The sequence below is a fragment of the Podarcis gaigeae genome (assembly GCF_964106915.1).
Source record: "Podarcis gaigeae genome assembly, chromosome: 14".
Lineage (NCBI taxonomy): Eukaryota > Metazoa > Chordata > Lepidosauria > Squamata > Lacertidae > Podarcis > Podarcis gaigeae.
The window spans coordinates 18,088,078-18,115,722 of NC_139690.1; the positions used below are offsets into that span (position 1 = coordinate 18,088,078).

General features: G+C 45.2%; 2 protein-coding genes across 6 annotated transcripts in view; one reads left to right on the forward strand and one right to left on the reverse strand.

Annotated features, from left to right (window-relative positions):
* Positions 1-22,876, reverse strand: part of TICRR (TOPBP1 interacting checkpoint and replication regulator) — a 41,772-nt gene extending 18,896 nt beyond the window's left edge. Inside the window, exons 1-5 of one of the 5 annotated variants that reach the window (XM_083712396.1) lie at positions 22,750-22,876; positions 22,494-22,598; positions 2,876-3,161; positions 1,575-1,816; positions 803-1,037 (exon numbers count right to left, since the gene is read on the reverse strand). In XM_083712396.1, the coding sequence (XP_083568522.1) occupies positions 803-1,037; positions 1,575-1,816; positions 2,876-3,128 (730 nt within the window). In that variant the 5' untranslated portion in view covers positions 3,129-3,161; positions 22,494-22,598; positions 22,750-22,876. The other 4 variants (XM_083712395.1, XM_083712397.1, XM_083712394.1 and 1 more) reach the window with 4 other exon arrangements.
* The window catches only part of RHCG (Rh family C glycoprotein), a 35,447-nt gene continuing 30,610 nt past the window's right edge, over positions 22,809-27,645 (forward strand). Inside the window, exon 1 of the mRNA XM_083712776.1 lies at positions 22,809-23,327. Coding sequence (XP_083568902.1) covers positions 23,135-23,327 — 193 coding nt within the window. The 5' untranslated portion in view covers positions 22,809-23,134. The remainder of the gene's footprint in view (positions 23,328-27,645) is intronic.

Genomic DNA, 27,645 nt, shown 5'->3' on the forward strand with positions numbered 1-27,645 from the left:
TTTCCAAGTCATCTGCATACAATTCTACTTTCCAACAATATGGATGGGTCTATAGCAAACTAACCAGAGCAAAGATTCAAACACCCCACCCCCAAAAACACACCATAGACATTAGATACACAAAACTGCTTTAAACAGGCAGGGCATCGCTGTTTTAGATCAATGGCTTTAAAGCTATATTACAGCAAACACTGGAGTTTCTTGGATGGTTATCTGGGGTTTCTCAATGAGAAGTTCTGATTAAAGATGCCTTTCTCCTCGTTACCAACTTTCCTCTGCAATGTGCAGCTGCAAGAGAAGGTGGGTTATGTTTTAAGGGCATGTTTCTCAATTCAGGTAGGGCACTGGTAGTGGAGCACTGAAGGGAAGCAACTCTGGTTGATTTCTGTTGGAACTATGGGACCAAGGGCCATTGGGAGACTGCATCCCCTTCCACCCAGGAAAAACATCATGGCAAGGGGAAGACCACTCTGGCCCCATCCACTGACCAGAGAAGGAGCAGCTGTAGGGAGCTTGCTCTCTCCCCACCCACACTCTCCTGGAAATCACTTAGCTCCAACTGAACAGCTGAAGGAAGTGTGCCTTGGCTCCAGCCAGAGAGAATTGAGGGCTGAAAAGTTGTGTGTCTATTATGTGTGGTTATAATCCATTGTAAACCAGTTGATTGAAAGGTAGGCTACAAATCTAAATAAATATATAAAACAAAACAAGAGGCACAGCAGGCCTGAGGATTCCTCAGCAGATGAAACAATATGGGTGAGGTTCGCTGGAAAGTTCTAAGCAAGCAAACATGTAAACGTACCAGAATTTGCCAGATCAAAGTCATCACCAACTTGATTTATCACGCTGCTCACGATTTCTGGAAGGCTAGACTCCTCTTTCGAAAGATTCCCTTCTAGAGTTGTTTGAAGGAAGGCTCTCTCAACTTCTGGTGCTCTCTCGGCACAGAGTAAAGAAAGAACCGCAGTGCTATTCGAGGTGGGAGAGAAAATCCCAGTACAGGGACAATAGGCCCCAGATGGAGACACTTCAGCAACCTTTTAAAAAGGTAAGGAAGAAAAATATATATATATCATGTAGGCAGCTCTACCTTTGCTCAGAAAGGAAACACTATTCAGTATTCAGAACAACCCTCAGTATTTGTAGTGCATAGACCAGAAAACATGGACCACTTGAAAACTGTTCAGAATCTTAGTAAATCACTTAATGACTTTTCTGTCTGTTGTGGAAAGGGTAATGCACTCTGTGCTAGATGCTGTAGGATATGTAAATGTATTTTTATAGATACACCACACACTACCTGAATGAAGGTCTTGGATCACTAGCAGTTCACAGACCACAGTATAATCCCTGGACTAGAGAATGGTGCCAAAATATCTGATTCAGCTCTATATCTGAGGTTTTGCAAGGTGCAACTCTGGCTAATACAAGATATCCCCTGGAAAAAGTGATACATGTACTACTGAACGCTCAACAAGTAGAATGAGTCATAAATGTGACAAATAAATATTGAAAACTAGTTAGCTCTTCACAGCTAAATGAGAGTTGCTATTTTGAACAGACACAATCCTTACCATGTGTAGCCCTTGTGCTTGGAGGGATTTTACAAATTGCTGAAACAATGAAGTCTCTTGGACTGACAGTCCTGACAGTGTGCTCCGCAGTATCCAGCTCTGTGTATGAAAGCTCCCAGCATGCACTGCATTCCAGCTGCTCATAGTGCATTTCAGAGTAATAGTGACTGGACTTTTGAGGTGCCTCTGGCTTAGAGTTAGAGGCTCTAAGACCACACCACAGCTTTGTGCCTCTTCAACTCCTGTTTAAGGGAGAACACAACCGTTAAGGTTTAAGAGCTTTTAAAATGGAAAAGAAATAGTTAATTAAAGCAGGAAATAAATTACTAATTAACTGAGAACTCAACGACAATGGAAAAAATAAAGAGATTTACACTTTATTTACTAGGTTGAGAAGCATAGAACTGATCCTTATACCAAGGAATAGCTTCTCACAACTTTAGTTGAGACAAATGTTAGTTTAACACACCAAGCCCCTTTCAAAAATAATACTAATGCAGGTATTACATTTGCTGTCTCTCAATCTTCTTATAAGGATGCTCTTAGCAACAAGCTACATGTTTTAGCTAAAAGATTAACAATCTCACATTTAAGTTAAGGCTCAAAACAGCAGCTTTCCAGAGTTCATTGTTACCCTAATTGTTTGCTGAAGAATTTAGAAACATCTGCAGTTGGGAAACGATTTAATTGGTCAGTTTGAAAGTACAACTACTTAAAAGAATAAAGCAGGGATGGAGATCCTACAGCACATCTCTGGCCACTTGTCATGCTGGTTGGGGCTGTTGCAAGTTGGAATCCAACAACATCTGGAGGACCACAACTTACCCAGTGCTGGAATAATGTATCCTTTTCACAGCACTTGAGCTGTACAGAAAAGGAAAAAGAAGTACTTGCTGGCTATAACCAGGCGTTACTTTCATTACCATCATTATTGATTATCATCTTCCAAAGCAACTACTCTATTCCAAACTTAAAAATGGAAAGTGTCATGCTGGTGGTCAACAACTGGGAAACACTGGCCTGTGAGCACTCCAACTGGAGAACAGCCTTTACCAAAGGTGTCATGGGCTTTGAAGATGCTCAAACTCAGGATGAAAGGGAAAAACGTGCTAAGAGGAAGGCACGTTTGGCAAACCCTCACCGTGATCAACACCAGCCCAGAAACCTATCTCCCCACTGTGGAAGGACGTGTGGATCCAGAATCGGCCTCCACTGTCACTTATGGCCTCACTGTTAAAACCGTGTTTATGGAACACAATCTTACTCGGCTACGAGTGATTGCCAAAACAGACTTTCATTACCATCAGATTTGAGGTACAACACTCCTTCTACATGAGGGAAGGACGCTTGCAATGAGGAAGGCGAGGTAAAGAGGCAGTTCAAAGTTGAATCAAAAGGAAGGGTTGTAGTCCATGGTGTGAATGGTTGCCCAGAGGACACAGGCTCCATAGGAAAGTCAGGGGTGCCCCCTGTACAGTGGTGACTCAAACACTGAATTAAAGTTTCAGATGGCAAGATGTTGCCCCCCAATAAGCGCATAAGTTCAACCAACATCCAGTAGCCAATGTGGTCTGACGTTCCAAGAAGCTGAAAGAAGGCAACAGAAAGGCTCAGGTTAGTGATATTAGTAAGATGACCAAAGGCTAATGATAAAATGTATTCTGTCTACAAGCAGAGAGAAAAGAAATATTATGGTCTGAGAAATTTAAATTATGCAATTTTTGTTATTAAATATTGCTATGAAAACAACTGTTCAGTGCTGGTTGAACATTTGCCTCTGGTGATTTGTTTTTGTTTTTAGCAAAGAACCAAGGCATATATATTAAAAGCAGGCTTCTAAAAAGTTACCTCCAGGCAATCAGGGGAAGCATCTGAAAGACCACCTGCTTCCCTACACACCCTAATGGGTCTGAGGTTCAGCAGGAGATAGCTCTGTGCATGCGTATTTGTGTATGTAGCCAAGTGCTGTCATCTCTGTTGAAGAGAACGGGTAATCCACATGAACAGAAGCTCTATGCACATCTCGTAATGTGGACTGCACACTTATACAAGCACACCCTTGTAGTGTCACTATCTGTGAAAACCAGAGCAGCATAATGGGTTGTAGAAGATATTATTGGACCCTGACCAGTGAGATCTGGGTTCAAATAGTAATTGAGGCATAAAGCCCACAACATCACCATGGGACCACTAATCTCTCTCTCTGCCTAACCTACATTACCAAGTTTGGGAGAGGATAAAATGGCAAGCCCAGCATTTGACACCATGTGCTTCTTTGGGGAAGAGAGGGAAACAAACACAATTAGCAACATGTCACATAAGATGGCAGGGTAATCATTTGCGATGCAGCATTCCTAATGATTAATTCTCTCACATTACCTTGAACCAGTCAGCAGTGTCCACCCAATACAATGAGATTTTCTGGCTAGCCATCATTTCCTGGATTCTCTTAGGGATGAACTTTTCTGTCAGATCACGTGAAGCAAGCAGTTCATCAGACAAATGAGTAGGACTTCCAGAAACAAATTGCAGCAGCTCCCCCTGGGAATGAGGGCAAGGAGAGAAGAGGAAAATAGCATTCACGAAGCCCTCAGAAGGAATATAACTCCCTGGAGGTTTGTTCAGGGTCACAGTTAACTTGCTTTTCTGGTTTCTCAACACTGGTTTGGATGGAGAAGCAATTTCAGGCCGGTCCCACTGATAGTCAAGTAACGATTCTTTCAGTATGTTCTGAGTGAGTGTGGCTCGGGGTACCGAGCCAGATGACTTTGGGTTGCAGTCCTGGTTTCCAAACTTTGCATCCAGCTCCTCCTCAAATTCTTCCCAACTGCGGGATCCAAGCTCACGAAAATTGCCCACTCGCGAAGTTCTGCCCCGGGCGCCTGAGGAGTCAAAGAACTTGAAGCCCCACCGGATTTTAGCTAGGCCAAACTTGCAGCCCAAGTAGTTCAAGATCCTCAAGGTGCCCAGTTGAAGGTGAATCTTCCGCTCAGAACTGGCAGTGTCCAACAGGAAAACCACATTGTAGGAGCAAGTCATGACGCTACAGAAAGTGCTTTTTTTTGTATGGTGCCTGCGTTCCGGCAGCCCAGGGCGGCGCTCACGAAAATGCAGCAGATTACGTAAACCAGCCGGCAATCTAATGAGAAACCCAGCTTAGCCTCCTTGCCTTAGCATCCCAAGGCTGCTCCTGGATACACTTCCTTAAGAAAGATTAGCCCCACTGAAGAGGCAACTGGGGGACCTTACTTCCAAGCAAGCATTCTTAGGGCTAGGCTTGTAGCCAAACTGAGTTTTCTATTCCGCCTGGGACGCCAAAATACGTTTCCCTTAAGATTTAAGCCCTGTTGCCCCTCCGCCACCCCCTGCATTAACAAACCTCCCCAGCGAATTCCTCTCACGCCCCTCACTGCCACCTTCTCCCCCCAACCCTCACTAATATGGGGCTCTTAACAAGAATAACAGCTTAATACTAAAGGAGCACTTGGTTAACTGCTATTTTCGATTCTTAAAAGGGCCCCACTAGCTTCTCTAAGCCCCCTCGGGGTCAACCGCTCCACGGCTTCAGAATAAAAACAGGCCCCCTGCTTCTTATGCAGCCGCCGCCATTATCTCCTGCGCGCATCCTTCAGTCGAACTGCTGGCGCGCTCCCCTCTCCGCTCTTCTGATTGGCTTCAAGGCGCCTCGCGGCCTCCCTCGCCATTGGCCCGGGTGGCTTCCTAGGCTCCGCCCCGCTCTCGCGAGCTCCTTCGGACTCCTCTTCCTTTTACTCGACAGGGCTCGGCTTCTTCTGATTGGCTAGCTCCTTGAGTGGCGGAAGAGCGGATTCCTTCATCTAGGAAGACGTCGAGGCCGAACTTCCGGCTAAAAAATAATCCTGCCGCTCTGGATTTCTCTCTATGGAAAATCAGTTCTTAGGCCGGAAGTGCCGCTGCCCAGGGGGTTTTGCCTGTGCCAGTTGCACGCTTACCTAGGAGCAAACCTCACTGAAGATCTGTATAATTTTCTATCCCTGTTATTGGCCCTCCAGATTACTGGGTCGTCGGTTTGCTTGGCAATGTTTTGCCTCTAGGCTGTTCTAGGCATTATATTTCTTTGGTTTTTCTCTCCCATGCCAGCTTCCTGCTTCACTTTCATTGGCCAATAGCTCTGGGACGCGTGCTCCCATTGGCTGGCTATGGGGAGGCACAGATTGGACTGTGGGCGGAATTTTTTTGAATTTAAATGTTAAAGAGTTTGCATTGGAGGGGAAAGGAGGTGACTGGTGGGTGGGGAGTAATAGCTGAGTCTGTTAAGAATAAGCTCTTGGAAAGGAGCCCTGACCTAATAAAGACAGTGATAGTTTGTTAAACAGAACACACAATTACTGGTATTCAAAGGAGCATCTCTGCTAGCTTATAAGGCAGTAAAGCCAAGATAAAGTGCTATAATCTTCATTGCACACAGCTCTGCAATGGACAAAGAGAAAGAGGGCCTTGCACCACCTTGGCAGATTACAGTGCAGTCTTGTAAAATGTTTACTCAGGAGAAAGCCCCACCGAGTTCCATTGGACTTACTTTCAGACAAGTGTGCTTAGTATTGTAATTCTGGGAGGGGTTGCATTGTAGGATAAGCTTTGATTCCCGTCTATTTTCCCGTCTATTTGGACCAGGGACTCGCCTATAACCTGAACCTACAACATAACAGCAAATTTTAATTTTTGAACAGTGCATATTTATCTCTTCTTGTCTTCTACAATCTTTCTCTTTTCCCCCTCCACTTTTTGGGTCCCTCTCCCTTGTCTTAGTAAAATAACGATAATAATAACCATCCTGAATATATTTTTTGTTTTGTTTTTGTTTTAAAGTTAAATGGTGGTGTTTCCTATTGTGAAACCCATTTCTTGGTCCTAGTCTGTCAGTTCACTAATCTCTCATCAATTTCCAGGAATCTCGGGGGAACAGCAATGCCAGAACTGTTAAGACGGTTATGAAACCGATAGAAGTTTGTCAGGCAAATAATAAGCCTTACTGTTTCTTTCTCTTTCTTACCACTAGATGTCAATATAGGCTCACCTATAAGGAAATGACTGCTTGTTCTGATAGAGATAGGTTATTTTCCACTCAAGTAAGGCTGCATGCTAATTGTAATAAATTCTTTATTTGATTTATATCCCACCTTTCTTCTAAGGTGCTCAAGGTAGCTTACATACTTATACTTCTCCTTGCCATTTTTATCCTCAACAACATCCCTGTGAGGTAGGCTAGGCTGAGGGTGAGATATTTGCCTAAGCTCACCCTGGTGAGCTTCATGGCCGAGTGGGCATTTGAACCCTGGTCACCTAGGTCCTAGTCCAACACTCCAACCACTATGCCACACTGGTGTTATAAGAATTCTAAGGTCTCAAATATAAATTAAACATTCAGAAATGTACAAGGCAAACACATACATATATAAACCATGTGTCTGAAATAGAACAGGAGAGCAATCCTGAAGCCATGTTGACTCTCCCAATGACCTCAAATATTCCTCTGCAGTAAGGGAGGAAAATGGGGAAAGCCTTCGCATTGTCTTATGCTTGCAAATCCTGCCTTAAAGGGCGTATTTGTGTATGAATAGGGTGAGCCTGTGATCTGGATTCAGGAACTAAAGTATTTACCATCACAGAACAGGTAAAGCAATCAGTGACCATTATCAGGTATCCTGGCAGACAGGATTTCTGCTGTAGGCTGCCTCCTGTGATATATTTCTGCTGTACACTGCCTCCTTCTGTGATGTATGTATGATGTTTTGCAGGTGGTCTTGAGCTACAGGGTGGGCAATTTCAAAAGTCTATATAAGGGCTTGTGCACCATTCTTTCTGGATTCTGTCCTCCCTCCTGTGTGTGGGGAGTGGGGACCCTGTTGCAACAGTTCTTTTCTATTGCAATAAATATCAGGCTTACTAGCTGCTTTGCTTCTCAATATACTCTGGTAGGCCTCTGTTATTTTCTCCTACCAATAGGAAACTCACTTAAGGACTATACAGGCTCTTGGATACCTCATAAGGGAAAGGGAGCAGTTTTTTCTTATAACACTGGCTTTCAACACTTGCGTGAGACTGACAGTCCCATTGAACATGTTGTTGTTGTTGTTTAGTCGTGTCCGACTCTTCGTGACCCCATGGACCAGAGAACGCCAGGCACTCCTGTCCTCCACTGCCTCCCGCAGTTTGGTCAGACTCATGCTGGTAACCTCGAAAACACTATCCAACCATCTCGTCCTCTGTCGCCCCCTTCTCCTTGTGCCCTCCATCTTTCCCAACATCAGGGTCTTCTCCAGGGAGTCTTCTCTTCTCATGAGGTGGCCAAAGTACTGGAGCCTCAGCTTCACAATCTGTCCTTCCAGTGAGCACTCAGGGCTGATTTCCTTCAGAATGGAGAGGTTTGATCTTCTTGCAGTCCATGGGACTCTCAAGAGTCTCTTCCAGCACCATATTTCAAAAGCATTGAACGTAGTGGGACATAAATCCAGCAACACATGAAATGGGAGTTTCATCACTGGAAATTGAACCTTTAAACCTTTTAGAGTTGCATTTTCTAAAAACAAGTCACTAGTTTATTTATTTTTAAAATCACCCCAATACACATGTAGCAGTTGTGGACTAAGGCTGGGAAGATCTGGCTTAAAATTTTCACTCAGCTATGGAGCTCCTGGGTGATCTTGGAGCAATCACTAGCTATCAGCCTAAAGGATTGTTGTGAGGGCAAAATGGGGTGGGGTGGGGTCAGCTATGCAGTTCTGCGCTCCTGGGATGCAAAGGCAATTTCTAAGTATCTATCTTTTATGCTGTTTTTTGATAACTGTTTAGCAAATTAGAAATACTGGTACAGTTTCTTCCTTAGAGAGCCAGTGTGGTATAGTGGTTAAGAGCGGTGGACTCATAATCTGGTGAACCGGGTTCGATTCCCCGCTCCTCCACATGCAGCTGCTGGGTGACCTTGGGCTAGTCACACTTCTTTGAAGTCTCTCAGCCCTACTCACCTCACAGAGTGTTTGTTGTGGGGAGGGAAGGGGAAGGAGAATGTTAGCCGCTTCGAGACTCCTTCGGGTAGTGATAAAGCGGGATATCAAATCCAAACTCTTCTTCTTAGAGCTTTGGAGTGGGGAATTTGTGGCTCCCTAGATGTTGTTGGACTCCAACTGTCATCAGCCCCAGCCAACATAGCCAATGGCCAGAAATGAAGAAAAGAAATACCTGGAGCCCCTCGTCTTGACAAATAAAATTTTCACCCTATCAGCTGTCCTCTCCTTTCTGAAAGATAATCTGTCGCACTTAATAAAGTTTTTATTGAGTTTTCATAATTGTGTGGTCAATAAGAAAGAAGGCATCATCATTAACAACAACAACAAAAACCCTGTCTGCCAATTACAGATTAATATAAGGGAAAGGAATATATCAGCACAACTGATAGCGTCCACAGAGATCATGTTGATGAATGGAGGTAACCCTGCCACAAAGTTGTCTGAGTCAATGGGAGATGAAACATGTAAGTTCTTATGAACGGCTGTTTTTTCTCAGTAATAGTTGAAGCCACCTAAAGTTAGTAGCCATAGTGGGGTAGCGGATTCTACCTATGTGATAGAGGAATGGGATGGGTAGTGACTAAGGGGAGAGCCTTTTCAGAGGTGGCATCATGTAGATCAGGGGTAGGTGGGGCTGCATTTCCTGCTGACCAGAGATACATAATGATATGGGACCAGAGATAAAACAGGGAGGGGAGTATTAAAGGTCAGGATAAGGAGTTTTGCAATGATCTCAGAATGGACAGGGAGCTGGCGAAGAGGTGAGATTTAAGGAAGGAACTTGTATATTCAGAGCAACGAATGAGAGAAGATAAGTTTTTGAAACAGACTTCTGGATAGAGGTGAGTATAGCTGTGCATGGCTGGACAGGTGGACTATTTATATTATTATTAGAAGGCAACTTTCATCCTATACCCTCTTGATTATGTCAAAGATAAATACAGTGGTCGAACGTAATCCGTTCCGGGAGTCCATTCGACTCCCAGAACCAATCGAAAACCAAGGCTTGACTTCTGATTGGGTGCAGGAGCTTCTTGCACTCAATTAGAAGCTGCATCGGACGTTCGGCTTTCAGAAAACGTTTGCAAACCGGAACACATCTGGGTTTGCGACATTTGGGAGCCAATTTGTTCAGGAGCCAAGCTGTTTGACAACCAAGGTTCCACTGTAGAACTCTTCCTGGATCATCCATGCACATTTATTTATTTTTAAATTACTACACTGGCTTTCATTACGGCAGATAACCAAATGAGTTTATAACACAGAAATCCAATGAAGCTGAAATGTAACATGAAAACAGCAATAGCCAGTGGCCTTCAGAACCTGGTACTAACAGATAAGAGGAAACCAGAATGAAATCACCAGCCTCGAGCATTAGACTAGCTGCTTTCAGAAGGATGCTTACTTGATGGCCACTCGATGACTCAGAAAGAGCCGTAGTTCAGTGAGAGAGCACATGCTCTGCATACAGAAAGTCCAAGGTTCAATCTCCTGGTAGAAGAAGAGTTTGGATTTGATATCCCACTTTATCACTACCCTAGGGAGTCTCAAAACGGCTAACATTCTCCTTCCCCTTCCTTCCCCACAACAAACACTCTGTGAGGTGAGCGGGGCTGAGAGACTTCAGAGAAGTGTGACTGGCCCAAGGTCACCCAGCAGCTGCATGTGGAAGAGCGGGAAAGCGAACCCGGTTCACCAGATTACGAGTTCACCGCTCTTAACCACTACACCACACTGGCTCTTGGTAGGGCTAGGGAGAGAATCCAGCCTGAAACCCTGGAGAGCCTCTGCCAGTCAGTGCAGGTAATACTGAGATAGATGGACTCATTGAACAACATGTAGCAGACACAGAGCACCAATTGGATTAAGCCCGGACCCGACCTTTAATTGCCAGTGAATCCACCAGGTGCTCTGCCTCCCCCATGGCATATCTAGCTAAACTCAAAGTCCCTAAGCTCTGGAGGGCTTTTACCCCGGCATGATGTCACGCCCTCCCCTCAGCTGTCATTGTAGGTCGATACAGGAAGATTGCTTACTCGGAGACAGAATGCCCCTGTGACTCTGGTCAGATGGAAACAATAGAGCGTGTGCTTCTCCAGTGCCTATACTATGGAGACATTCATATTAGCCTCATCTCCCCACTACTCCACAAGTACCAAGGGCGCACAGGACAACTTTATTTTCTACCTCCCTGCTGCTGTCAGATACCAATCCTGCTACAACGTACAATGCTGCCAGATTCTGCACAGCAGCATTCAAAATTCGTCGGGTGATGACCTGTGCCACAAACTAGATTGAATGAACACTCACATCAGAGTGCTCTCTGCACTGATAGTTGTAGTCTTTTATATACTAACCTTTTATGCTCTTTCATATCCGTTTAATGTGGCAAGAGTTGCAGGGTGACCTTGGGCTAGTCACACTTCTCTGAAGTCTCTCAGCCCCACTCACCTCACAGAGTGTTTGTTGAGGGGAGGAAGAGAAAGGAGAATGTTAGCCGCTTTGAGACTCCTTCGGGTAGTGATAAAGCGGGATATCAAATCCAAACTCTTCTTCTTCTTCTTTCTAACCCTTCTTTTAGATTCTTTTAGATTCTTCCTATAGTCTTTTAGATATAGATATAGGTAAAGGTAAAGGGACCCCTGACCATTAGGTCCAGTCGTGGCCGACTCTGGGGTTGCGGCACTCATCTCGCTTTATTGGCCGAGGGAGCTGGTGTACAGCTTCTGGGTCATGTGGCCAGCATGACTAAGCCGCTTCTGGCAAACCAGAGCAGCGTGCGGAAACACCGTTTACCTTCCCGCCAGAGCGGTACCTATTTATCTACTTGCACTTTGACATGCTTTCGAACTGCTAGGTTGGCAGGAGCAGGGACCGAACAATGGGAGCTCACCTGGTTGTGGGGATTCGAACCGCCGACCTTCTGATCGGCAAGTCCTAGGCTCTGTGGTTTAGCCCACAGCACCACCCGCATCCCCTTTTAGATATACCTTCTGTTTTAATACTTTTTTAGCTTTCCAAAACATTTTACACATGATTGTACCCCACCCTACTTATGCTGTTCTATGACCGTAATAAATATTTGATTGATTGACTTAGATGGACCAATGGCCAGCCATGGTGCAAGATGGGCTCCCTGTGTTCTGACAGGTGTTTGAGTGGCCCATGCCAGAATGGACCTGTCGAAGCAACCTGAAAGGAACATGTAGGAAAGGTGAAGTCACAACCTGCCTTATCAGCAGTGGCAAGAGAACAGAAAACAACAAAAGAGCCTAGCGGAGTTTTCTAACTGACTTCTGATGGAAAGATACGATCCATAAAAATCTGTCGGTTGACAACCACCAGGTTAAGAGCTGATAACGTCAAAGCCTTGGGGTTGGAAGCTGATCCAACTGGGTTGTCCTGCTCCAGGCAAGTTGCTGTGGCTCTTTCGTTCCTCCCTTGCTCTTTGCAGTCTCCTTCCTTCACTCCTTCGTCAGCAATGCTGCTTGCTGCGAGCGTCACCTTTTTGCGCGCTCTCGTCACCCGGGAGTCCAGCGTTAGCATGTATCTAAGCTGGCAAGTAGGGATGGGTGACCCAATCAGATCAGCTTCCAACCCCAAGGCTTTGACGCTATCAGCTCTAAATTACGGTTTCTCATTTTTCCAATCTTCAGTTCTCTGCATTTCCACATCAGTTTGCAGTTTACGTGTGTGTGTGTTTTCTGTTTTACAATTTAGAATATTCAATTAAACAATCTTAAAATATCAGTGACTTCCCTTCTTCTCTTTCCATGGTTCATTTTACATATCATAAATTCCTGCATATTTTACATAAACGAAAGCATTCAGTATTCCATGATTACATCCACCAAAACTGTTGAATTTATCTTAATGCTGCCAACATTTTCAAGTGTACACGATTCCCCCCCCATATATTCAACAAACATTTTCCAGTCTTCTTTAAACACATGTTCTTCTTGTTCTCTTATTCTATAAGATAGATCTGCAAGCTGTGCATATTCCATCAGTTTAAGTTGCCATTCTTCTTTAGTTGGGACCTCACTCATTTTCCATTTTGGGGCTAACAAAACACCAGCCACAGTAGTGGCATATACAAATAACCTTTTTTGACACCTGGGAATTTCGATCTGAATTATCCCCAACCCAATGGACTCTGTTTTTTGGGGGGGAAGTACTTTTAAACATTTTTTTCAATTCATTATGGATTTACCCCCAATGCTCTTTTACCCTTTTACAGGTCCACCACATATGAAAGAATGTTCCCTTGTGTTGTTGTTTTTTAATGCTTTCTGAAAATTCACCAGCACTTTATTGTAAATAACACCTAACATACACATTTTTTTGTAGGCCATCTTCCCTAATAAGCACAATTATGCTGGGAAGTCTAGAGAACAGAGAGTGTGATTTCTCAGACCGTTATCATTCATGAAGCTTGGTCCTCAGGCCGTGTTATGTCTCATTGAATTAGCTGAGTCTCATTAAATAAAATGCATAAGGAACCATGTACAATACCTTCAGCTCCTTGGAGGAAAAAGTAGGATATAAACACAATGAAAAGTATTCTTTCTGCAGGAAAACTCCTTGCTGAAGATGTCAGTGATGGGGCATCGTTTTGCCATGGAGAAAAATCAAAATCGTACATTTAATTTTGGGGGGTTTGCCAAAGGCTGGCAGTCGAGAATGTAATGCTACAAGCTGTAAGAGTGATATGCTCTTGAAACCTTTCTTGGCATTGCCTGAAGTGAATGGAAACCTGCAACATTTGCGCTCCCTGAACTGATGTGCCATTGTATTCAAACCACCAAACAACATCCCATTCTCCTGAAACTGAAATTGATACCAGAGTGACCTCCTTCACTTGCCTTATCAGAGGACAGAGGTGGGTGGAAATGGTCATATCTCCCTTGCACTTTGCTACTTTTTATACTCTACTTTTTATATCATTTTTACACAGTGGGAAGAACTCTGGGTGTTGTTATCATTTATAAGCATGGTTGTTGTTTTTTTAAATAGAAATCACATTTCTAAGTTTTGTTTAAAGACCGCACATTGCAAACAATATGAAGCATATCATTAATTGTTAATTGTAGTTACCAGGTCACCTTCAAAGGTAGCCCCATGTAGAGCGCAATGCAGTAGTCCAAGCAGGAGATAACCAGAGCATGCACCACTCTGGCGAGACAGTCCATGGGCAGGTAGGATCTCAGCCTGTGTACCAGATGGAGCTGGTAGACAGGTGCAGTTCACTCCTGGGTGTGAGGTGCCCTGCCATACCCTCCAAGTGTCCAGATTTCCAGGGACAGTCCCGGAATTATGAAAGCCACCCCAGCTTCTGATTTTATCCCCCGCCAGTGCCACTGCTGCCGAGCTCGGGGGAGGATGAGCCAGCACTTGTCCCAAGTGATGGCGGTGGTGGCAGTGCCAACTGTGAACAAACATCCCGATGCCTCTCCATGGCTGCTGCCAGCCTGCTTCCTTGGGCAGCTTGTAGTGGCTGCTCGAGAGCAGCAGCAGGCAGAGAAGAGGCTGTGGTTGCCAGGAGTTTGGCCTACACTTGAGTAGGACCCTGGCAGAGACACATGTCCGACTGGCATGTTCTCTCCCTTCTGGTCAATCGTTTGGGAACTTCAAAAGCTTTCTTCAGCCCGAACAGCACAGCGAACAATGCCAACTGACATCGGCACACTTAGGGATCCGCCGAGTATGCACATAATGTGTAACAGACCTCAGTAACTCAGCATTTTGGCTAATCTACTTTATTTACATATAAACACACATGGAGCACTGCAACATGGCTCTCTCTCTCTCCAGCATCAGACAGCAAAGAGAAAAGAACAAAGGACAATAGTCCCACTTCATGGAACACAGTAACATAAACATCCTGTCTCTGTCACTTCCCACTCTGTGGAGTCAAAACATATACTGTCATGTGATAGATAAAAATCCCATGACTGCAGTCATGGAGCAGGAATTCTAACAGTGGTAACTGAGACCCAGCCCCATGTAATACACCAGCTCTGAGGGGCAGGCAGAGGGCAGGAAGAAAGGGGGAGTGGAGTGAAGCTCAAGCAGTCTTGATTTTTTGAAAAAACTTTTTGTGCCTCCGTGTCTAACCTTTCTAAAAAAAAAAAAATATTGCCCCTTTCTACAGAAAATATTTATTGGTGTATGCTTTTCTTTTTGCAAATCTACCGAAGAATAAAATATTTTTTTAAAATGGGATTAATGGGTTTTCTCAGGATGGTGGAGGGCCTGTGTGCTTTGTCCCATTGGTGTTGTGGTGGTGACACTTACCCTTCTTCGGATAGGAAATGCTCTGTAAGGGGCGGGGAGGAGAGAAAAATGGGGGGAAGGTCGAGAAGAGTCAGTTGGGGAGACTGAGAAATGTCCCTATTTTCATCTGAGGAATGTTGGAGGGTATGCAATGAAACGTGTACAACAGGGTGAGAAAAACCTTGGAAAGGAGATTATTCCACATATCAGGGGCCACCACAGAGAATATCTTTTTATGACCTGCTGCCCCACAAACTTGCTTTCAATTCGTGGAAAGGCTGACACTTGTCCATTCAAGAATAAAGGTGTGTGGGTGTATGGGTGTGGGTGTGGGTGTGGGTGTGTGTGAGAGAGATTATGTTTATATCCAGGGATACAACTTGATCAGTGCCAGATTTACATATAAGCTAAACAAGCTATATCTTAGGCCCCACTCTCTTGGGGCCCCCCAAAAAATTTAAAGGGGAAAAAATGGATGCACATTTCCAAAATATAAGATAAAAAACAAATAAAATAAAACCTACATGCAGCAACAGTGTTTTGTGTTGTGTAAGCTCCTCCTTGCTATGTGCAAATGGCTTTAGATAGCTACTAGGTCCATAAATTACCATATAGCATATATTCAGCACAAAAAACAGTGACAATTTGTTGTTGACAAAGGACAGCTGGACGTAGAAAGGGCCCCATTACCTTCAGTAGCTGAGGGCATGGATCCGGGCCAATCGCCTTCTAAATCCGGCCCATGGACGTTCCGGGAATCAGTGTGTTTTTACATGAGTAGAATGTGTCCTTTTATTTAAAACACATCTCTGGGTTATTGTGGGGCCTGCCCGGTGTTTTGACATGAGTAGAATGTGTGCTTTTATTTAAAATGCATCTCTGGGTTATTTGTGGGGCATAGGAATTTGTTCATATTCCCCCCCTCAAAAAATAAATATATAGTCCAGCCCCCCACAAGGTCTGAGGGACAGTGGACTGGCCCCCTGCTGAAAAAGTTTGCTGACCACTGGCTTAGGGCCTCATCAAACCTAAATCTGGCCCTGAACTTGATAGTGGTTGATGACAGGGCAAAGTCCTGCAAGCCAATCATCTGCAAAAGCCATGAACTGGGATGCCAAGGAAATGAAAAAGAAGCTATTCAAAAGTTGAACAAAGAGAAGGGAGTGGCAAAGGCTATCCTCGCCCGGGGAACCATGTGGTCTAGAGACAGCCCTGGGTTTTTTCCTCTTCCTTACAAGTGAAGCAGTGAGCAACATGTTTTCCTTTAACCTTGATTGGCATTTGCATTGTCCCATTCCTTGGTGATACAATGCTTTCAAATGAAAACAATGTCAAGATGTGTTTCAAAACACGGCGTACAGGAAAAACAAACCACTTGTCCCTTAGATGACTGTCCTTTCATGTTGCCCAGACTTCCATTCATTCTACCAGGATCTCCTTGTAACCATTTCAAATTTCAGCTGTTCTCTTTCAACCTTTTCCAGCAGCATTTGTCTTTCCCTTAGACATTCCCTTAGGGATGGAGGACCCTGTGGCCTTCTGGATGTTGTTGTAATCCAACTCCCGTCAACACTAGCCAACAATGGCTGACAACCGGGAAAGCCTCTTCTCTTCCCAGAGGGGAAGTGTTATGAGCGGGAACCGTTCCTGCATCGGCAGGGGGGCGTGTTCGGCCCCCAGTGTCATTTCCCGGCTGCCGTGCCGCCCCCATCAGGCCAGCCACTAGGGTTGGCCTGGGGGCGGGGTTTAGCTGCATTCAAGCGGCCGCTGCAGCCCCCACGCCACATTCTGCTTCACGGAGACGTCGGAACACCCGCCTCCCTCCCTCTAGGTCATCTTTATGCTCTTGACCTTGCTATGGACTTTGGTTGGCTGCCCTGGCTGACCAGGGGGCCTGGTAGGAATTTTTATCCATTTGGCAAAGTGGCACCAGCCTCTTGGTTTTTTGCCTAAAGGTAAAGGTACCCCTGCCCGTACGGGCCAGTTGTGTCCGACTCTAGGGTTGTGCGCCCATCTCACTTAGGAGGCCGGGGGCCAGCGCTGTCCAGAGACACTTCCGGGTCACGTGGCCAGCGTGACGAAGCTGCTCTGGCGAGCCAGCACCAGCACAGCACACGGAAACGCCGTTTATCTTCCCGCTATAAAGCGGTACCTATTTATCTACTTGCACTTAGGGGTGCTTTCGAACTACTAGGTGGGCAGGAGCTGGGACCGAAAGACGGGAGCTCACCCCGCCGTGGGGATTCGAACCGCCGACCATGCGATCGGCAAGTCCTAGGCGCTGAGGTTTTACCCACAGCGCCACCCGGTTTTTCGCCTACCTCGTAGCAAATCGGCACAACTTTTCTGGCATTGGCGGTTAGGCATTGAAATATGTATCGTGTGTTGGTGGGCAGGGTGTGGCCATCACCTACCCCTCCCCTTGTTGGGTATTCCGTTAAAGGAATCTGGCGGTCGTGGATCCTGTCCGATGCCTTGCTGGTGGCTAGGGCCATGGCACGACTCCCGGTGACACCAGGGGAAGCTTCCAGTTGTATTTGCATCAACAAGCTCCTTCCACTGGTTGTTAACCTTCAAATGACCCCTGGGTGGGGTCATATATAGGTTGTTTGATCCAATGCCTAAGCCAATACCACTCACATGCTGTAATCAAAAAAGCTGTGGCCTTTTTTAGCCCATTAACCTAAAATACATGTGTCCTTTTGTCTTATTTACCACTACGCGGGTTTTGGGTCCTCGACTCACAGAGATAGGGGTTGTAGGATGCTTCCGCAACATGCACAGCAAACATGCTTCTCCCCACCCCACAAATCAAGACTTTTTGCAATAAGGAAAGTGACAGGGAAAATGTGGGATAACACCTGCTTGACACGGCATTATATAACTACCCTGTAAGGAAATCAGAGGGAATGCTTGATAAAATGGCTGACATTGTCTAACCACTCTACAAGCCTGTGCAAACATATTGTGACTTCTTCTTCTTCTTCTTCTTCTTCTTCCCCCCCACCCATCTGGCTGGGTTTCCCCATAGGTTGTTGGGAAGAAAACAAAGCATCTGAAGATAGTGTTGCAAGTAATGGCGGTGAACCTGTGGCCCTCCAGACATTGTTGGACTCATCATTACCAATGGCCTGGGATAATGGGAGTTGTAGTCCGACAAATATCTACATGGGCGTAGGTTCCCCTTCTGTGTCTTAGTTGATGACTGGAAATATTATTATTAATTAAATGTGTATACCATCCATCCTCCGAAGATCTCAGGGCAATTCACAACATAAAATTAAAAGATGATAAAAAGAACAAAACAACAGCAAACACAGACCAATAACCCTCTCCCTCCAACCACTCCCATAAACACATTTAAAATAAGAGGAGCATTTTTGCCTGGCACCTAAAGGTGTATCATGAAGGCGCCAGCCAAACCTCCTTGGGGAGAGCATTCCACAAACGGGGAGTCACTGCAGAAAAGCCTGTTCTCGTGTTGACACCCTCCAGACCTCTTGTGGAGGGGTCACATGTGAATGATGATTGCAGGGTCCAGGTCAGTTCACGTGAGGAGAGGCAGTTCTTGAGGTATTGCGGTCCTGAGCCATTTAAGGCTTTATAGTTCAAAACCAGCCCTTTGAATTGGACCCGGAAACTAATTGGCAGCCAGCGCAGTTGGGCCATGACTTTTAGCAGCCAACTGTGATCCTCACAGTGGGGTGAGAAATGGGAGAGAGGTTGTGTTTAGACTAGAGGAGAACCACTGGACCATGCAGGCAACTTCATGGTTTGGAAGACTGCCCACAAAGTTCTGATCCCAAAGACCGATAAGGTGAGAAATGGTGGAAAATAAGGCAAGGTGAGAGAGTCTATTGCTTCAGTGGAAAAGACGTTATTTGGTTCCCATAATGGGTGCAAACAAGGAAAGAAAGACTCTTTGCTTTCCTTCCAGTGGAAAAAAAGTATTTGCTTAACTCGATCTCTGCCACCCTACAGATGTTTTGGGTTACAATTCTAATCGGCCACAGCTGGATGGTGACCGATGCAAAACAGAGGCAGAGCAAGATCCCTGCCAGAGCTACATGAGTCCCAAATGGGATAAAAGAAGTCTGGTGCCCATAGAGACTCATGGGGTGGGGGAGAGAGAGACAAAAACCCCAGGGGTAGTTGGAGTCAGAGCCAATGACAGGAAGAGGCAAATACTTCTACTTTAGCCTCTGCAGAGATCCAAAATGACATTGGCGACACTACGTCTAAAGAGGACTGGATCCCTGGACTGGATGTAAGTAAGGAGACAGGCAGGTGACCCCGAAAAAGCACAAGATTGTGGCCCTGAAAAAGCACTTTCTTTGGGACCGCTGTGCTCTGAAGGGGGGGGGGGAACAGGCTGTCCCAGTTTTTCCAGGACACTTGCAGGGGTGGCGCTGTGGTCTAAACCACCAAGCCTCTTGGGCTTGCTGATCAAAAGGTCGGCGGTTTGAATCCCACAACAGGGTGAGCTCCCATTGCTTTGTCCCAGCTCCTGCCAACCTAACAGTTTGAAAGCACACCAACGCAAGTAGATAAATAGGTACTGCTCTGGCGGGAAGGTAAACGGTGTTTCTGTGCACTCTGGTTTCCGTCATGGTGTTCCGTTGCACCAGAAGCAGTTTAGTCATGCTGGCCACATGACCCAGAAAGCTGTCTGTGGACAAACGCTGGCTCCCTCGGCCTGAAAGCGAGACGAGCTCTGCACCCCACAGTCGCCTTTGACTGGACTTTACATTTTTACCTGTTTTACTGCTTTTGGCAAATGCTGAGGACACATCTCTTTACTTTGGCCTTTGATACCTGAGACGTGTGTGGGTTTTTTTTGGGGGGGATGCACTTTCCCCTGTTACTGTAATTTGTTTTAACTTCTTAATCTTAAACTGTTGTAACTTGCCCTGGGACCTGGTGGTAAAGGGCAGATAATGCATTTAAAATAAAATAAAATAAGTAACAAAAATATAAAGCAAAACATCACTGTGCAACTTGCTACTTGAGAACGATTGCCCAGGAGTCAATTACATCTTGCCCCCAGGTGAACGGCAACTTAAAAACCTGCATTAGTAGTTCTAATGGTGAGTATAAGGTTAGATAACGGCTAACAATGTACACCGCAGTGCCCCAGTGGCAGTTGGGGGTTTTTTACTCTCAGTGACCAAGCCAGACGGTTTACATGCCATCCCCATAGAGACAGCTGCAGGCAATTCTGGAATGGCCTTCTGTGTTCCTTAGGAGGTTAGGAAAGAAAACGGGAGGAGAGAAGAGGTGAAAGGGAAGGGCAGCAAGGCCTGCTGTGAGTTGGAGGAAAACCAAGAGGCCAGAAGAAGATAAAATGAGCCTGCTGAATGGCCCATCTAGTCCAGCATCTTGTTCTCACAGATGCTAACCAGATGCCTGTGGGAAACCAGCACGGAGGACTCAAGCACAAGAGCAACCTTGCCTCCTGGGGAAGACCAAGCATAGCCATCATGGGTCATGACCTTCATGAATCTGACTCATCCTCTTTTAAAGCCATTTTAAAGCCATCTAAGTTAGTGGTGGGGATGTGGGTGGCACTGTGGCTTAAACCACAGAGCCTAGGACTTGCCGATCAGAAGGTTGGCGGTTCGAATCCCCGCGACGGGGTGAGCTCCCCTTGCTCGGTCCCTGCTCCTGCCCACCTAGCAGTTCGAAAGCACGTCAAAGTGCAAGTAGCTAAATAGGTACCACTCCAGCGGGAAGGTAAACAGCATTTCCGTGCACTGCTCTGGTTCACCAGAAGTGGCTTAGTCATGCTGGCCACATGACCCAAAAGCTGTATGCCGGCTCCCTCGGCCAATAAAGCGAGAAGAGTGCCACAACCCCAGAGTCTTCTGTGATTGGACCTAATGGTCAGGGGTCCCTTTACCTTTAAGTTAGTGGTCATCACTGCCTCCAGTGGGACAGAGTTCCACAGTTCAACTATGCACTGCATGAAGAAGTACGTTTTTTGATCTGTCCTGAATCTTCGAACGTTCAGCTTCATTGCTGAGAGCAGCAAGAGGTAAGGTTTTAAAATGATGGAATATACACAGCTTGCGGACTTAACATATAGAATAAGAGAAGAAGAAGAACATACGGTACTTTTAGAGAAGACTGGAAAATGTTTATTGAATATGGGGGGGGGGATTGTGTAGACTTGAAAACGCTGGCAGCATTAAGATAAATTCAACAGTGTAAATAAGTTTTGATGGACGTAATACAGTGGTACTTCGGGTTAAGTACTTGGAGGTTCGTTCCGGAGGTCCGTTCTTAACCTGAAACTGTTCTTAACCTGAAGCACCACTTTAGCTAATGGGGCCTCCTGCTGCTTCCGCACCGCCGGAGCACGATTTCTGTTCTCATCCTGAAGCAAAGTTCTTAACCCGAGGTACTATTTCTGGGTTAGCGGAGTCTGTAACCTGAAGCGTATGTAACCCGAGGTACCACTGTAATGGAATACTGAATGGTTTAGTTTATGTAAAATATGCAGGGATTTATGATATGTAAAAAGAACTATGGAAAGAGAAGAAGTCATTGATATTTTGATGTTTAAATGAGTATTCTATATTGTAAAACAAAAAACATTAATAAAAATTATATATAAAAAATAAAATAAAATGGTGGCTTTTAATGACAGGATCAAGTCCTAGGAGTTTAAAAGCTACATTAGAAGAGAATTCCTCTGAGCATATGCAGAGTCTATTTCCCCATGCTACACTTAATAACTACAGCCGGCTTCCACCCATCTAGAATTAGAGAGTAATATATAATAAGGTGCTAGTTCTGCATTTTATATGCCACAAGAAAACTCCTGTGTAACAGCTAGAGTTTCAGACTAGGCCCGGGAGAAAGCAAAATCCATATCTCCATACCCAGCCATAAAATCATTGGGGGATATTTGAACTGAACACTTCTCTTTAACCTAGCCTACCTCACAGGGTTGTTGTGCTGATGACTGGTAGGGGGGGGGAAACCATGTACACCATCGTGAAAGGTCAGAAATGTAATAAGTAAATAGCTCTTAGTGTAGTGCAGGAGATGAAAGAATGAAATCAATGAAGGATCCTGTGGACCCAAAATACAGATACACAGGGGAGGCTACCCACTGCTTCTCTAAATCATTCCCTGCTCTGGCCTTGGTTCTTTCACACCATACATTTAAAGTGGTGTCGTAGTGCTTTAAATGTATGCTGTCAATACACAAACACACACGCACGCACACACGTGTGCCCGAAGCAGCTCACACTACACCGCACAAAGGACAACCACAATTCAGAAATCATGTTAGGAACCATTACAAATAACCCATAATGTCAGTCTTTAAATATATCATTAAAAAATCAACCTGTGCAAGCAACTTTGTACAAATCAATAGACTGTTTTAACAGCTTGAAACTAAACAGGTGCGAGGATCAAGCTTAGCGCAGAAATAAAACAGCAGTATATAAGGCCAAAAAGGGGGGGGGGGAGATCTCCGTTTCAAAAAACCAGTCTGCATAGATTCACCACAGTTAACTTACATCCCTTGAATGTCAGCCTTCCTTCCCGACTCTCTCACCTGCTAAGTCCCTTCCCCATCGCTCACCTGGGAAGGTAAAGATTGTCACTCCTCCTACACTCACGGTCTTGATCCAACTCGCAAACTGAAACAGTGAGTCCACATGAGAACGCAGTGCAACAGGTACGGTTCCTAAGCAGAGTGCAAATGTAGATGAGATACATACAGTGGTCATCTTCTTAGCTGTGATGGCACTGCGGCTGCCTCCCCGCACCAGCACAAACTCAGCCACTGTGTGTACCCCACAGATAACCCTGGCTTATCAACCTCTAGCCGCTCCCACCTTAGGGTGCTGTGATGCTAATCATGGAATCCATCCAGCCGTGATGCTGAATCTATTCATCTGTGATGCTGAGCACACAGAATGCACTCAGTTTCTTAAGGCAGCCCGACACATGTGCCTCACCCCTTTGTTTGTGGCTGGTTATATGAGAGGGTGCCCTGATCTATTAAGCGAGCTCTGAAATGGGACCGGTTGCCAGAGTCCTTGAGTGTCTGAAGTGATGACTGACAGCCGCACGGTCACACCCACATCTCCCCAGATGACATAAAATGAATGAACTTCCCCCAGCAGTTGGGACTGTAACTTCGCACTTGCCAGCTCACACACAGCTCCTCTTTCCCCTTCACCAAAGAAGCAGGCAAATGACAAACTGATTGCGAGGACTATGATGGCAAGGAACACCGACATGCGCTGGCGGCTGCCGCTCGTTTGCCTCCTCTGGGAGCTTGCCATGATCATCCTTTTTGGCGTCTTCGTGCGCTTCAACGCAGAATCCGATATAGCCGGCTGGGAGAAGGCGAAGCAGGAGAAGAACATCACAAGTGACGCCGAGAATGACTTTTACTTCAGATACCCATGTAAGTAATGTTGACATTTGGCCATTAACGTTACGGGGGCCTTTCCAGATTGTCGGGATTTTTGAAGGAGGGGTTCTTCCTGCATACCAGGAAATTTAGGTTTGGGTGACTGATGAGGATCAAAGCATTCTGTCCTTCTGGTGCAACAAAGGCACTTTTTAAAGAAAAGAAACAGACTGTTTGCAGTTAGGAAAGTGGCGGGAGAGTTGACGGTGTTCGAAAGTGAGGGGTGCACAAATGGTTTAGCAGAAAGCTGCATAAAACCCCTGCAAGAAAATCAGGATGAATGCTCATTGTTGTATAAAATTCCTGCAAACAAATCAAAATCAATGCTCAAGAAACACCAGGTATAAACTAGCCTCTGTGTAAGCTTTGTGCAAGGGAATCAGGATAGCTGCTGAGTAAACAGGTGATCCAGAGGATCCCAGTGGTTCTTTATTTCTCCCATTGGACCCCATCCATGGGGCACCATCTATATGTAGACCTTGGGACCCCAACCACTGCACACCGGGTGTTGGCAAGCACCCAAAGGAAAGGGGTTAATCGGGAATCATGATCCTGCATTGGTGAGGCAAGTTATCACAGAGGAATGATTTCAGTCCCAGATCAGTTTAATTTCAGTGTTCTGGTCATATACAGCCAGCCCTACCATTGGACAAAGTGCCGTGGCTGTTTCAGGCAGCTGATCTTAGATGCTGTGAAAGGGCAACAATGATCAGATATCTATTTTTTATTGTATTTTGAGGCAGGGATTTTCCTCTGGTGCCAAAATACTGTATACCCTGACTCAGGGAGAGGTTTTCTGTTTTCTGTTCTGCTTCAGGCCAAAAAGAATTCTGGGCCAGTCCTAGCTTTAGACAAGACTAGTTTCCTCCTTACTTAGGGGAAGGGGTGGGCAGTGTGCTTCGGCATTCTGATACAGAAATAAACTATTTCTAGCAGCAAAAACGTAACTTCAATGCAGTTTTGCACAAATGAGTCTTGATATAGTGAAATGCAGAGTGCAAAGCCTTTCCTGCAGGGTGTGGGGAACCTTTAGTTCTCTCCCTCAGATGTTGCTGAACTGCAACTCCCATCATCCTTAGTCATTGACCATGCTTACTGGGGCTGATGGGAGATGTAGTTCAGCAACATCTGGAGGGCCAAAGGTTCACAGGTTCACAGAATTGTAGGGTTGGAAGGGGCCACGTCCAACCCCCTGCAATGTAGGACTCTTTTTGCCTAACGTGGGGCTAGAACCAACAACCTTGAAATTAAGAGCCTCATGCTTTACAGACTGAGCTATCCTCACACCTGATTTACGGAAGCATTCTGAGCCAGTGACCATCCTTGAGCTTATTCGGTTGAACAATTGGTATGGTTAGGTTAGGTAGAACTGTGGACTTGGTGTTCTTATGGGATAGTGCTCTTTGGGTGGGAGACCATGGTAAGCCCACCCAACTGACTTTTGAGGGTCCTTCTGCTCCTTCTGCTGAAGTGGGGGCTAGACTCCTGCCCTACAGGCATCACTGCAGCTAAGTGTGCATATTGGAGGGCAAGGGCAGCTTGAGAAAGGAATAGATGGCCCTGCTTAGGGAAGAGATGTTGAACTAGGACCAGACCTGAGAGACCAGGGTTCAAAGGCTAACTTTGCCAGGAAGCTCACCTTGCCTCTCAGCTTAACATACTTAACAGGGTTGTTGTGTGGATTCAGTGAGGAAGGGGAAAACCATGTACCCCACCTTGTGAGCTCCTGGAAAAGTGGGATATAATCATCAGTGCTTTATTTCCTTTAAAAATGTTTAGAGGTACTCTCCTTTTCCTACTCATATTGAAATACTGTCTCTCAATGAGGCCAAAGTTAGATTCACAAAATGTTTAGGGGTTTGTGTACCCCTTGTGTAGCACTAATAATAATAATAATAATAATAATAATAATTTATTATTTATACCCTGCTCATGTGGCAGGGTTTCCCCACCCACTCTGGGAGGTTCACAACAGAATACTAAAAACACAATAAAACATCAAACATCAAAAAGTTCCCTAAAAAAGGGATGCCTTCAGATGTCTTCTAAAAGTCTGATAATTGTTTATTTCCCTCACATCTGGTGGGAGGGCATTCCACAGGGTGGGCACCACTACCAAAAAGGTCCTCTGCCTGGTTCCCTGTAACCTCACTTCTTGCAATGAGGGAACCATCAGAAGGCCCTCGGAGCTGGACCTCAGTGTCCAGGCTGAATGATGGGGGTGGAGATGTTCCTTTGGATACAAATGCAACAAACTAACTAAATAAAACCAAGTTAAGAGGATGAGGTCACATCCACACTACATTTAAAGCACATTTATAGCACTTCAACAGTCATGGCTGCCCCCTGAGAATCCTGGGAACTGTGGTTTGCTTACCGTTTCCCAGCCCCCTTTACAAATTCAGTTATTCTTTGGGGTAAGTCTTGAGTGTGGATGAGGCCTGAGTCAAGTAAGAACCTCTATGGACAGCGGTGAAGAACCTCAAGCCTGAAGACCAAATGTGGCCCTCTAGGCCTCTCTTTATGGCCCTCAAAATCCTCCTCATTCGGACCCCTCACTGATTGTACCATTCACTGGCTTTACCATTATGTCTAAATGGGAATCCTATGAGGAATGTTGGGCTGAGGTGGTAGTTTCTGTCCAAAGTTTATGCAATGACCTTTCATGGCCAAACACGCTTCCTTCTCAGTTCAAGTGAATACAGTGGTACCTCAGGTTACATACGCTTCAGGTTACATACGCTTCAGGTTACATACTCCGATAACCCAGAAATAGTGCTTCAGGTTAAGAACTTTGCTTCAGGTTGAGAACAGAAATCGTGCTCCGGCGGCACGGCAGCAGCAGGAGGCCCCATTAGCTAAAGTGGTGCTTCAGGTTAAGAACAGTTTCAGGTTAAGTATGGACCTCCGGAATGAATTAAGTACTTAACCCGAGGTACCACTCTACTCTGTTCAGGACACCACACTGGGCCTCCACAAGTTATTCTGCTTAAACAATCCTAGAGGCAACTGTAATAAATAATAATAATAATAATAATAATAATAATAATAATAATAAATAATAATAATAATAATATGGGCAGCTCTCAACGTAATATTAAAACACGATAAAATGTCAAACATTAAAAACTTCCCTGGCAAAGGCGTTTTGGGATGCTGATTTTTCTCTCTCCCTTGTGCCATCATGTAGCAGCAATGCCCATCGGTATTCTACATAGGACAGATGTGCCAGTCTCTATGCAGAAGAATAAATGGGCACAAATCTCGACATTCCTCCCCATCCCCCCAGCCAAAATGTGAAAACAGCTAACAAGCTGAAACAAAGGAAAAAATGTTACATTCATGTAATGAGATTGCACTATTCATGAACCAGTGGGAGAATCTTTCAAACTCCCAGGACACTCTGTAACTGACCTCAAGGTTGCCATTCTGAAATAAAAGGATCACAAAGCAAGAATACAATACGGGTGTTCATATTCAATGGGTTGCTATCCCTCTGCCTGGGTACACAGACCCTGAGCTGTACACATGCGCAGTTATTCACATGTAATATTCACAAAGTATATGGTCTGAGTACCTTTGTACACAAGCTGTGCAAATCAATAAATGTACACTTTTTCTCACAAACACTTCCACATGTGTAGAACCAGCATGTACCTGTGTTCAGTGCGAATACTGTTTCAGTGTGAAACAACAGAATTACAAAAATTCCTTCCAGTACACGGAAGCTCATGCCAATAACAAACTTAGTTGGTCTCTAAGGTGCTACTGGAAGGATTTTTTTTATTTTGTTTCGACTACGGCAGACTAACATAGCTACCTACCTATAAACAGAATTACAATTCATTGAGATAAAGGTTTTTAAAAACCACCCTATGTATACTAACTTTGCATTGTTATTTGTATTTAAAAATTGTATCCCACGGTTCATTAAAAAAATAGCAGAGTGGGTTACAACAATTATGCACAAAATCATACGATAGAACCATATAAAAATGTTAAAATCAGAAATCAGCTAACTGTTAAGGAAAGATGCGTTCTTGATTGTCTTTGTGAGCCTAATTAGCTGCCAATGCCAGGATACAGTGGCGTAGCATGGGGGGTGCAGGGGGGGCCGCCGCACCGGGCGCAACATCTGGGGGTTAGGGTTAGGGGGCGCAAATCCACGGGTTAGGGGGCGCAAATTACTTGCCTTGCCCCGGGTGCTGACAACCCACGCTACGCCACTGCCAGGATACCTCTTGTTATCAATGGTTATCTGTATTGGTTCTTGCCTCAATACGGGTGTTAATACAATCATCTTAGCAATGCT